We start from the raw sequence: 10,953 nt of genomic DNA on the forward strand, positions 1-10,953 counted from the left end.
CATAATCCTGTTGCAATCTGATTGGTAACTGAATACAGGTCCTTTCTTTTCTGCCAACCACAATGTTGTTAAAAGAATCAGCAGCCTGAATGCCAATCGTAGTAGCCTTTGATAGAAGAAAATACAGGTTTTATAACAAGTGCAAGCCAACTGGGAAAAAGCTGAAACTGCTCTATGTACCAAGTACACCAACTCAGGATGCCAAGTGGCATCATCCTCAATCAGTGATTCAGTTGCCATAACATACACATCAAGAACACATGCATATCTCAATAGTCAGGAATTTTACGCGTCTTACATTTCAAGCATGGTGGTTAATAGTAGTAGGAATCCAAACAAATAATGTACATATACTCTCAAAGAAAACTCATAATGTACACTGAAAGCCACGCGCACACCAATCATCTCTCACTTTTTTTTACCGCTTCACATTTCCTTCTCTGCAGCACCACACACCACAATCCAGAGAAAAACCTCTGTCTGCAAACAGTTAGAATCGTCTCAAATCAACCCGGACAGATCATACAGTTTCACGGAGGGTTCAACCTTGAGAGAAAGCAATCTAAACTAGAGAATACAAAAACGGAAAAGATGGATCTAGCAATCATAGGTGACGGCGCCTGACGTTGATGGGATCATATCAGGCAACATGGACATCCTTCAGGGAGGCAGGATCCACCTTTGGAGGATCCGAATGGCGCCTCGCTCTTTCCTTCAGCTTATCTGCGGGTGTGACATTTGGTTTCTCTGCAGCTGGGAAGGATAGGCGCTTCTTTATCGATGAGTGGACCAGAGATGCTCTATCAGGCACCTCAAACTTATCGGCGAATACCATGTGGTACCGAGATTTCGCTCTTGCAGACTTTGTGGACTGCATGTAGCTGGGGAGAGCTGGTGTGCTTGTTAGGCTCGAATCGTCCTGGATCGAGCCTCCACCTGTGCTCAGCCTCCTTGGGCGCTCAGAGCGTATGCTTGTGATGCTCCTCAGGTCATCCTCCCTGTATAGCCAGCTATCTCTTGGGCTTGAAGGTCTGAATTTTCCTGCAACAGAGGGGTTCTTTGATGGCGGGGTTGATGGTGATTGCCGGCTTGGTGGACGGCTCGACTTGCTTGGTGTTGCAGGCCTCTGGATTGAGAGAGCACGGGGCACAAAAGTTCGAGCAGCGTTAGTGCTGGGATTCTTTGTCAGAGAGCCGTCTTTATCCTTGTTTGACACCACTCGGTTCTCCCAAGGCCTTGCTGACATCCAGCGTTCCATCCAGCTCCAGCCCCAATTAGGATTCCCTTGGTCTGTGAATGTTGGTGTTACAGTTCGACCAGAATTCTTCCACTGCATGAGATAAAAAACATGGAATTGGCAATATAATGAGAAATACTACTACATATGCTGGACGAAACAATACAATTATAGTAGGTAAAAGCAAGGAACACACAACAGAAGTAGTACAAGACATCAGGGGAACACACAAAGAAGCCAGCTTGCCTGATGAGAAAATGCATATGCCAGTGCTCTTTCTCGTCTTAGTGCAGCTTCCTGTTTCATCATTAAGCTGGCCTCGATCTGTTCTTTGGATTGATGGCTATGATCCCAGTCTTCATCAATCTGCCAAGAAAGTTGGATATTATAGAAATGTAAGAAATTTGTTACATCAGAACTATAAATCAATATTTATAACAAAAGTTTACTGGTATTAATCGAAACCATGTAGAGCAACTCTTTCTTCAATGTGAGTGGTATGTTTTTTATTAGTAATAACTCTTTCTTCTGTAAATATAAAATAGGTAATGCCTAAAATAGATTCGTTAGCCATCTAAGATGCCTATCGAATACAAACAACAAAGAAATACTCTAAAGATGAAATTATGAAGAACTGAAACTGATCGTCGACCAGTTGGCTAGAGGTGCGGGTGTGGGTGTGGGCCCATCCCATGGCCCACGTTCGGGCCCTGTGCTAAGCAGGGGGTGCCTCGTGGTTGTCTCTACTTAATTTAAGAAAAACCACAGGGGCTAGTTTGCTGTAGTTTTATGTTCGGGAAAAAAAAGATGAGGCTTGCAAGTACTACTTCAAAAACGGTGCTCACCTTCATTTTCTCGAGTTCCCTTTGGTGCTTCAACTGGAGCTGCCTTTGAAGAGCCTGTTTTTCCTCCTCCATCTTCACCCTTCTAGAGTAGATTTGGGTTTGAACTCTTGCCATTGTTTGTGTGCAATGCAAGGTGTGGGCAGTTTGGCGTTTGACGGCATTTCCATCAACTAGCGACTTCAACCTAACAAGTCCTCTCAGTGCACGCAGTGCTCTCCTTGCCTACACAAATATTTTCCAAATTGAGTAACTAATCAATTTATACTGCCCCAAAAAAGAAGAGTTAGCACTGAATGTCACACAACAATAGAACATATATAGTCAAAACTCTTCATCCCAAGAAGTACAGTTTAAGAGTTCCACCCTAATAATGGTTCGCTATTCTGAATTATTTTTTATTCAGCTGTCATATCATCACTCACATTCTTATGCGTGTAAGAACATCAAAATCATCGAATGAAAGTATGATTGAAAATGACCAGCAAAGCACAATCTTGGCTGTATTCCACATTGGACCAACTGACATGATAATGATGAATTAGACAACAACTCTCTACCAACCAAATCAGGTATCTTAAAGGATATTAATTCATACCAGGCTGACATCTTACGTGCATGTTCTCGTATGCCAGTAAAAACTGAAGACAGTGACCCAAAACCAATCGCAGCATATGGTTGCTATTGTATTGCTACCGAGGACAGACATTAATATAGATAGATAACAACAGCAAGCAATAAACATCCCGCGAGTGTAGATTCATTACCAGATAACCCCTGAAGGCGGTCTGAATCTTGACAGCGGCGAGTTCTTCCTGTGAGCAAACAGGTGTCCTTGATGTGGCCGCGGGGACTGCTGTGAGGCGGACAACCTCAGCAGCGGCCTGGGCAGCGACGGCAGCGGCTTCCGCAGCAACAGCAGAGGCAAGCGCAACGGAGTAGGCATGCTTGTTTTGTTCACTCTCCGTTTCAACTGGCTTGACATCTTTTATCTCCTCGGACTGTGGCTGAGGAGGCTGCGTAGGCGGCAACGGCAGCGGCAACGGCGATGGAGCTACTGGAGTGATGTCTGACACTGTCGAGGTGGGCGGATCAAAGCGCTTTGACTTGCCAAATGGCCATTTCCTCCTGGATTTCGGCTTGTCTGCCTTCTCAGTCTACAGGTCGCCAAGCGTCAAAATGGTTGAAATGACAAGCTACTGAAGATGAGGGCAGATGCAAAATTTAAGTCAATTGTACATGTAAAGTACAGTATTTTTTATACCTTGGCTTCTTTCCCCTCCGGATCAGAGGAGCTGAACACTCTCCTGACAGCACTAAACCACTTCCCTTTCTTTGCCATATTCGGTGTCTCCTTTCTGCACCTTCTTCTTCACCTTGAAAGTACAGATCAAAGCTTCAGAACACAACTGAGAGAAGGGAAATAAAATCATCTGAAAAAATGATGGAAGGAAAAAAAAGGCCAGAAAAATCCAAGCTCTACAGCATATGTGGATCGGGCACAAGAACAATTATTCCACAAAAATATTTAGAGATCAAAAGGTTATGATACTGTCGTTCTCTAATGAAGCAAGCTGTGTAAAAATCTGAAAGAAAGGAAGCAGGTTTTGACAACGAAAATAAAGCTTACTGACATAAAATGGGCAACGAAATCAGCTACGAACAGCGGAGCTGTGAGGTTTGTAAGCGATCCTCCACAATTCTAAGCTCGCCAAAATCTTTAACCGAATCAATTAGGACAAACATACTACAAGTAAACAGCGGGCGGAGATTTGATACGATTAGCTACCAAGGACATAATCGTGCATCATAAATTAGAAAATATCGCAAGAAAGGCATCTCTTGGAGGCAGAGATATCCTACTTACTTCCGCGCGTTACCCTTCAACACTCCATCAATCGGGCAGCCAAAATAAAAACTGGAGGGATCAGACACCAACCGAAACAGACCGAATTTAATCCCCCATAAACCCTCGCCCAACTCCTCGGGAAAAAATCTACCCTGCAGCACCTCAAACTTAACCAGAGAAGAAAAGTGCGACAAGGAGGAAGAAGCAACCAAGCAGGGCCGTGGGGCGCGGCGCCCGAAAAGAAAACAAGAGATCCGACTTTCACATCAGGCGAGGGAGAGAAAGAGGCGCGCGAGCTTTCACCTCAAAGGCAAGCAACCGCCGAAAGCCCTGGCCTGCCTGCCTGCCCACCTTCCTCTGAAGCCACCCGTCGTGGTGGCTCGGCGGGTCAGATCAACCGGAGACCGGGGGAGGCATTGTGGGCGGGCGGAAAGGAGTGGAAGAAATGGAAAGGGGAGCGGAAGAAGGGTCAAGGGGTGGTGAAGTAGCCCACCTCCCCCGGACTATACTATTCCTCTTTTACTATGCTCACCTCACCTCACCCGTCGTTCGGAGGAAAGGAAAGGCGCCGCCGCTTTTATCGGCTCACCGTTCCGCCGAGAAGAGAATTGATTCCCGCCGGTGGGGCCTACGCTCCCAGCAGAGGGACCACGGCGCGCGGGGGGAGCAGGCCGTTGGTGGCGGGGCGTACGGCGGCGAGCCGTTATGCTTCACCTCCTCGTCCTGATCTCTTGTGCTCCCTCTGGCGCGTCGCCGTCGCGGTCACGGTCAGGGTCACGGCGTCGCGCGCCCCCAGTGCCAGCTGAAACGCGCCGTCCCCTGTCGCCTCTTATGGGGAGGACTGAGAGGAGGCGGCGCATGACAGGTGGGGCCTGCCGTGCTCCCCCGCGCGTGCCATGCGCCATTGGCCAAAAAACCGTCGCGCGCATGACGTTTTCCTTCTGGCCCGGCTCGCGCCGGCCGGCTCGGTCTGGCTTGGCCCGCGCGTCAGGGCGCCCCGTGACACCTGTATCAGGCGTGGCCCGCCTGTCACAGAGAGCCGGGCGGCGGCCGGCCCCACGCAAACGGTCTCTTTTCTCGAGGTGGATTTATCGTCTCGCTTTCGGTTAACAACGCGCGTTAATGAGGCGTTTACGCCGGCTTGATTGCGCAAGCAAACGCCTGTGCTTGCCCCCGCTGTTTTTCACCAGCTTTTGTAGTAACTCGTGCGCAGACTGTAAAGCGCAACCGGCCCTTGGCTTTTGTGAACTGCCTTTTCTGCGGCCGTTTCGTTTCGTTTCGTCTGGCATTCTTTTTCGCCACCTTCCCCCGCGGCAGAACGGAGAACGGATCGATCGATCGGATGCGTGGCGATGGCGCAATACTACGATTATGATAAGAACGACCGGATCGAGACGGTTATAATAGGCGATGGTGTCAGCGGGACGCTGCTGCGGATGATGAGGCGATGAGATCCGCCCGTCACCTGCTAGAATTGTTTGTTCCTTGTTTGTTTATCTGTGTGCGCCAGCCTTTCATGCGGTGTCCTGGATCTTGGTGGGGGCTGCACTGCGCCGGAGAGTGGAGGGGCTGGAGAGGAGCGGCCAGCGGCCATGGCCTTTTTTGCCTCGGTTGCCGCTGCTCCAGCACATGCACAACGCCAGCGGATCGGGCAGGCGCCCGACCGGCTTTACCCCACGGCCTGGAGCGCCTTTTCTTTTCTTTTCCTTTCTTTTCTTCCTCCCCGCGGCCGTACCTGCACCTACCACCAACGGCGCTGCTGCCTCTGCATCCCCCGATTGCACCTTTCAGAAAGAAAAGCTTTCGAATGCCAGAGCCACAGTGCTACTCCAGCCTACTACTGATAGCCTAGCACAGTAGTAGCACTGCATACTCACTTTTCGATCCTCGTCGCGGCGCCGAGGTGAAAAATGCGTTTCCGTCGGCGCGTGCTCGTGACCTATATAACTTTACCGCCGGTGGCTACTCACTACTGCTGCGTATCCATGTACCCACGGGTCGTCTTGAATAGCTACAGGAGTGCTTGCGGTATTCTGTGGCCACACATGTATCCGTCGTCTTGAATTCTTCGAGATACGGTACTGTACAGTCCTGTCCCAACCCAAGTGGCCGGTCGTCGATCGGTTGGCGTAGAATCTTGGCGGTATAATGGCGACCCTGTACCACGGCAAGTGTATTTTCTCGTGGAATCGTATTTTTTTTAGCATCAGTACAGACACAAACGCCCATATACACGCGCATATACTCACCCCTATGAACGCACACCCTACCCCTATGAGCACCTTCGAGAGACTGAGCCGGCATATCATCTTGAGATTTACGAAGTCACCGTAGGCGCCTCGTCGTCGACGGAAACGTCTCCTCCCACTGAGAGCACATCGCCGGAAATCCTGAAATAAATTCAGAAATAATGCGAGCACCAGGATTTGAACCCTGGTAGGTTGAGAATACCACTGTCCACCTAACCATCTCAACCCCAGGTTGATTCGCTTCTCGTGGAATCGTATTGATGCTTACACGTCAGTTTGTGACTCGTCCATTCCATTCTCGGGGGAACTACGGATAGTGTCTGCTACTAATCACTTGTGCGATGATGGTTCCTCGGCGCTGATGATTGATTGGTCAGATCCCGGAGCCGCTACGGCGTCCTTGTTCAATCGCAAATAAATAAATAAATCAGAATGGAGTGGGGGTAAAGCTAGCCGTGGAGTAACATGGACTGTACATTGATTATTCGCACGGTGGGGGCTGGATCATCGTAATGCGATCTTGATTAGGCTATCAAGAGTAGAGAGGGGATAGCCCTCACGAGGGAAAAATATAGTACAGGAGTACACGCAGCAATCTCTACTACCTAAAAAAAACGGAGCGTTCCGTTTCCCCTCTTACGTTGTTGTCCTTCGTCTGCCCTCCTCCCGCACGTCCCTCCTCCACCGATTTTTTTCGCTTACCCTTCCCTGGTTTTTTCGTCAATGTGTCCACTCAACCGGTTCGACCCCTCCCTCAACCCCCTCAGCTTTTTCTCCACTAACCCTATTTTCCTCCCGAAACACATCTCATCATCTCTCTCGGGGCGGCGGCGGCGGCAGCGGCAATCCATGATGCAGATGACAACGAGCTCTTGCAGGTCAGCACCTTTTCTCAACTCTCTCTTGACGTACGCCCAGTCATCTCTTCTCCCTTCCTGCGACCATTGGCGATGGTGTCACCAGGGAACAAGGGGCGATGGCGGCTCGCTGTGCGAGAGCCAATTGAGAGAGGCCTCGAACGATCAGTAGTCACCTACTCTTGTCCCGCTCTCCAGGGAACAAGACCAGTGGAGGCAGGGCCAGGAAGAGTCTCCTCTCCATATCATCATCTTCTCCCATGTCCTCCATCATGGACCTTCCAGCAGCGGCGACAACTCCTTAATCCCCCCTTGCAGCAAGAAGGGTCGCAACACCGGCAACCACAGATGGGGTAGCGGACAGCCTCTCTGGCTCCTATACGCCCAAGGTTTCCTAAAGGAGCAGCTTGACTGCCCATGTGATCAGGTCTAATGTCAGGTGTGTTTGCTTTTTCTTTAATTTTGTTCCTTTCCTACAAGGACAACCCTACCCTCGGCAAGCTCCCATAGCACACAATGCGATCTGTTACAGTTTGGTACTTCTATTCCTTTGGCTGTAGTCTGAATCGTCATTTCTCAAAAAACCATGCCTTGCAAAGGTGTTACTCCAAGGGGACCTGCTTCAGTTTTATCCAACTACAATCAATTTGTTGGCTAGGCGTGCATGATGCTCAAATTGTGGCATTCAAGATGCATATGCAGTTGTGATTGTAGTGTGATTGAATGCCTATCTCCAGTTAAGTGAATTGCTCTGATTAATTAGTTGTGTTATAGTGCATATTGTTTCTTAATATTTATCCTTGCTACTGGGATGCTATGTTAAATATCCGCGTGCTCTTCAGTTGTCGCTAACATAAGCCTGCCACACTATTTTTTCAAGGATATATATGGAAGAGCTCCCCGATGGTTAATGCATGGATTTTACGAAGAGAATGTTTGTGCATTATAAATACAATTTCTTAATTCATAGTTGTTCGCTTGGAAAGGTTTTCGATGAAGACAAACTCTGAAGGTATATAACACATACCCTCTTTTCCATTTCCTTTCTGAAATTCAGAAACAGTTTTCACTTGCCTACAGCAGGTTCTCAGATCAAAGTGTACATGAATGCTGGTTGGCAGCTCATATTCCCCTGTAAATTTTTATGTAAAGGTATTGACGTTGTGTTCCATTGTGAACATGATAGTGCAGCCCGGCCAAAACTAAGTGCAAGCACTACTGGAATTCAAGGTGCCAATATACAAAAGTGAAAAATCTAATTAATCTCATCCCTTCTACTTGAAAAGAACATACTTATTACTGGATGTCAGTACAGCGGCAACTCGTGTGGAGCGGCAGCTCGCTTACTCTCTGCAACTCTCTATATTGAGCCGGTGTGCATTATTTGCTGCTGCAGGTCGTGTAGGCGGCAGCATACATGGTGATTCTCTGCTGTAACAACTTGTAATGCAAGGTCTTTGCCGGGGAAGATTCAGGGCATCTGGGAACGATTGCTTTTGCTTGCCCTTGATCTATTATAGATAAATACACACTGCCAAAATATTTTTGTTTGCAGGAGTACTCTTGTGCCAGAGTTGCAACTAACAAGACCTTCCGATGTACTTTCTTCATCCAAAGTTCTACTGATTCTTTTGCGGGTGCCAAAGGTATACTAGATTTTCCTTTTTTACTTTCACATCTTCAAATCAGTTGCTTGTGAATTGATGCGTATGGTGTGGCATGACTCTATGGTGCACTTTAGTGCACTGTTGGTATTATAACCACTAGAAATATAGCTATATTGCCAAGATAGTTGAAATAGGAATTGAAAGATTGGACGCTGCTTTGTGTCATAGCTGAAAAAAAGGGGAAATGATAGTTGTTGTGTACTCATTTGACAAAATATGAGCTCGCATCTTTTATTTCGGTTCTGTAGCACAATGCGAAAACCATGCTAAATAAATCACAATGATTAAATATAAAATATGTATCCCGTTGTAACGCACGGGCAATTACCTAGTCACCACAAAAACCATTTCACCAAGATAGAAAGCTCATTTGTGCGGGGAAACGGCAAATACACTCATACAGGAATCGTATATGGAATAGTCGGTCTGTGCCACTACCGAAATTGCATATTCGGATTATTCCATTCAAATTTGAATATTTCGTTTTGTGCCCACGACGCCACCCTTCGCTAGCCACGCGAGTGCGGGCCCAGCACCGAGGTCCCCACCTCGCCACCCGCAGCAACAGCGTCGCCGAGTGAGAGGCGAACATCAAGACACAAGACGGGAAGCACGCGTGAAGAGAGGCTGTCAGGCGGGTCTATGCTTTGGGTCGCTGGTCGCATGCTCGTGAGAACGCCAAGATGGTGGAGATCGAGGCACGGGAAGCTGTCCTGGAGGCGCCAGGCCTTCACGAGTCACACCTATGTCTCGCTTGTGAGTACATCGATCGGGTGGCCGCCGCCCCATTGCTCGAGTCTCGGTGGCCACCGGATGATGAGAGCACTGTCGTGATGCTCGGCCGCAACAAATGCGCCAGGCATCACCACAGAGTTGTCTTAACTGAGTTGACCGCCGCCACGCCGGAGCTCGCACGCGTAGGGAGCCCACACACTCAATTGTGCAAGGACCCCGCATCTAATGACCTGACACACTTGCGATGAAAATCTTTTGTCTTTTCTTTATTCAAGTGCGACTCAGACATGAAGATCACACTTGCTCTGACATGCCATTGGAGCCCCAAGAGCTCCTGTACTGTCGTGGCCGAGAACACGCCACGAAAAATTTCAACTTATGAGTTCCATGATTCGCGGTCCAGAGCAGCAAAACAAGCCAAACTAGCATACGTACAAACCCTAGCTCACATGGAGCAGAGTGGACGGAGAGCAGGGTTGCACGAACCTCGATGAGAATCGGCCAGCACTGCGGGACAGAAAACCGATCGCTGCCGAAGCCAACTCCTAGACAGAAAGACGATCGCCATCGAAGCAAGCGCGAGGACGAAAAAACTTGAACGAGCTCAAGATCATCTCTAGATCCTTCGATTAGTATCCAAATTCGATTTGCACTGGCACCAAGGTAACCATAGGCATTAAATCAACCACAGAAGCCCGCATGACATAGAAGTAATACTCGAAGAGACAATATATGCCATTACTGCCGCCAAGAAGTGCACAACAACCAGCAATGCTACACATACGGGCAGGGATAGTACGGGATCGACGCAGAGACCTACTTGGGATCTTTTGATTGGATCAAATCAGGTGGAGGGGCCCATCCCAGCTGAAATTCGGGTGGAGGAGGTGCGGAGATTAGTTAGAAGGAGATTTCGTAAAGACCTTGTAAATGCCCGTGTGTTTAGAACTATTGGACAACAACGACCCGCCAAACCTAATTCACCTCCATCTCCGTCCTGTGCTAGTAATCTTCCTCAGAGAAAACGTAGTTTTTTCTAGCTCACCTAAAAAAGGGTTCGTTAAAGTACAATAGTTTCCCCTTTTCAACACTTCATCTTTTCTGCTTCTATAGCAAATCGGTATCTTCCCACCAATATGAGATATCACATAGGAAACATGAACCCCGGGGTGGGGTGGGTGGGTGTGTGTGTGTGGGGGGGGGGGGGGGGGGGGGGGTGTATTCTCACACGACCATACATGAACATGGCAGGGATCGGTCCTTGCAAAGGTGTGTGACGGTCTTCGGTGCCCTAGGTTGACATATCGAGTTGTGCGGCCAACCATGGTTGTCAAGTACTCCCTCCGTTCCAAATTACTCATCGTGGTTTTAGTTCAAATTTGAACTAAAACCATGACGAGTAATTTGGAACGGATGGAGTATGTTTGTAGTCTGAATTCTTCCGTGGAGCACTAACCAGGAGAAGAACTTGCATATTGGCCCGGCATGCACCGACCACATCTTCACCGAAGAGAACC

General features: G+C 48.5%; 1 protein-coding gene across 3 annotated transcripts; it reads right to left on the minus strand.

Annotated features, from left to right (window-relative positions):
* Nucleotides 1-244: 244 nt before the first annotated feature.
* On the minus strand, nucleotides 245-4,720 carry LOC123071309 (protein IQ-DOMAIN 3). Of its 3 annotated transcripts, none has more exons than XM_044494838.1 (6): nucleotides 4,461-4,720; nucleotides 3,344-3,455; nucleotides 2,847-3,236; nucleotides 2,083-2,304; nucleotides 1,484-1,603; nucleotides 245-1,330 (listed from the first exon to the last, which is right to left on the minus strand). In XM_044494838.1, exons 2-6 carry the CDS (start codon nucleotides 3,419-3,421, stop codon nucleotides 641-643), a joined length of 1,500 nt encoding a protein of 499 aa, XP_044350773.1. In that variant the 5' UTR covers nucleotides 3,422-3,455; nucleotides 4,461-4,720; the 3' UTR covers nucleotides 245-640. The 3 variants fall into 3 exon arrangements, with proteins under 3 accessions (XP_044350773.1, XP_044350772.1, XP_044350774.1); XM_044494837.1 differs by having other exon boundaries at nucleotides 4,232-4,510; XM_044494839.1 differs by lacking the exon at nucleotides 4,461-4,720 and adding an exon at nucleotides 3,947-4,197.
* Between the last annotated feature and the right edge of the window lie 6,233 nt (nucleotides 4,721-10,953).

This window comes from Triticum aestivum, chromosome 3B (genome assembly GCF_018294505.1).
Source record: "Triticum aestivum cultivar Chinese Spring chromosome 3B, IWGSC CS RefSeq v2.1, whole genome shotgun sequence".
NCBI lineage: Eukaryota > Viridiplantae > Streptophyta > Magnoliopsida > Poales > Poaceae > Triticum > Triticum aestivum.

Bases quoted from the DNA above. Each gene is read 5' to 3' on its own strand.
- LOC123071309 (XM_044494838.1), bottom strand. From the start codon at position 3,421: ATGGCAAAGAAAGGGAAGTGGTTTAGTGCTGTCAGGAGAGTGTTCAGC. The intron at 3,237-3,343 runs GTATAAAAAATA...GGCGACCTGTAG, and splicing joins CGGAGGGGAAAGAAGCCAAG to ACTGAGAAGGCAGACAAGCC. The intron at 2,305-2,846 runs GTAATGAATCTA...ATATTTGTGTAG, and splicing joins CCGCCTTCAGGGGTTATCTG to GCAAGGAGAGCACTGCGTGC.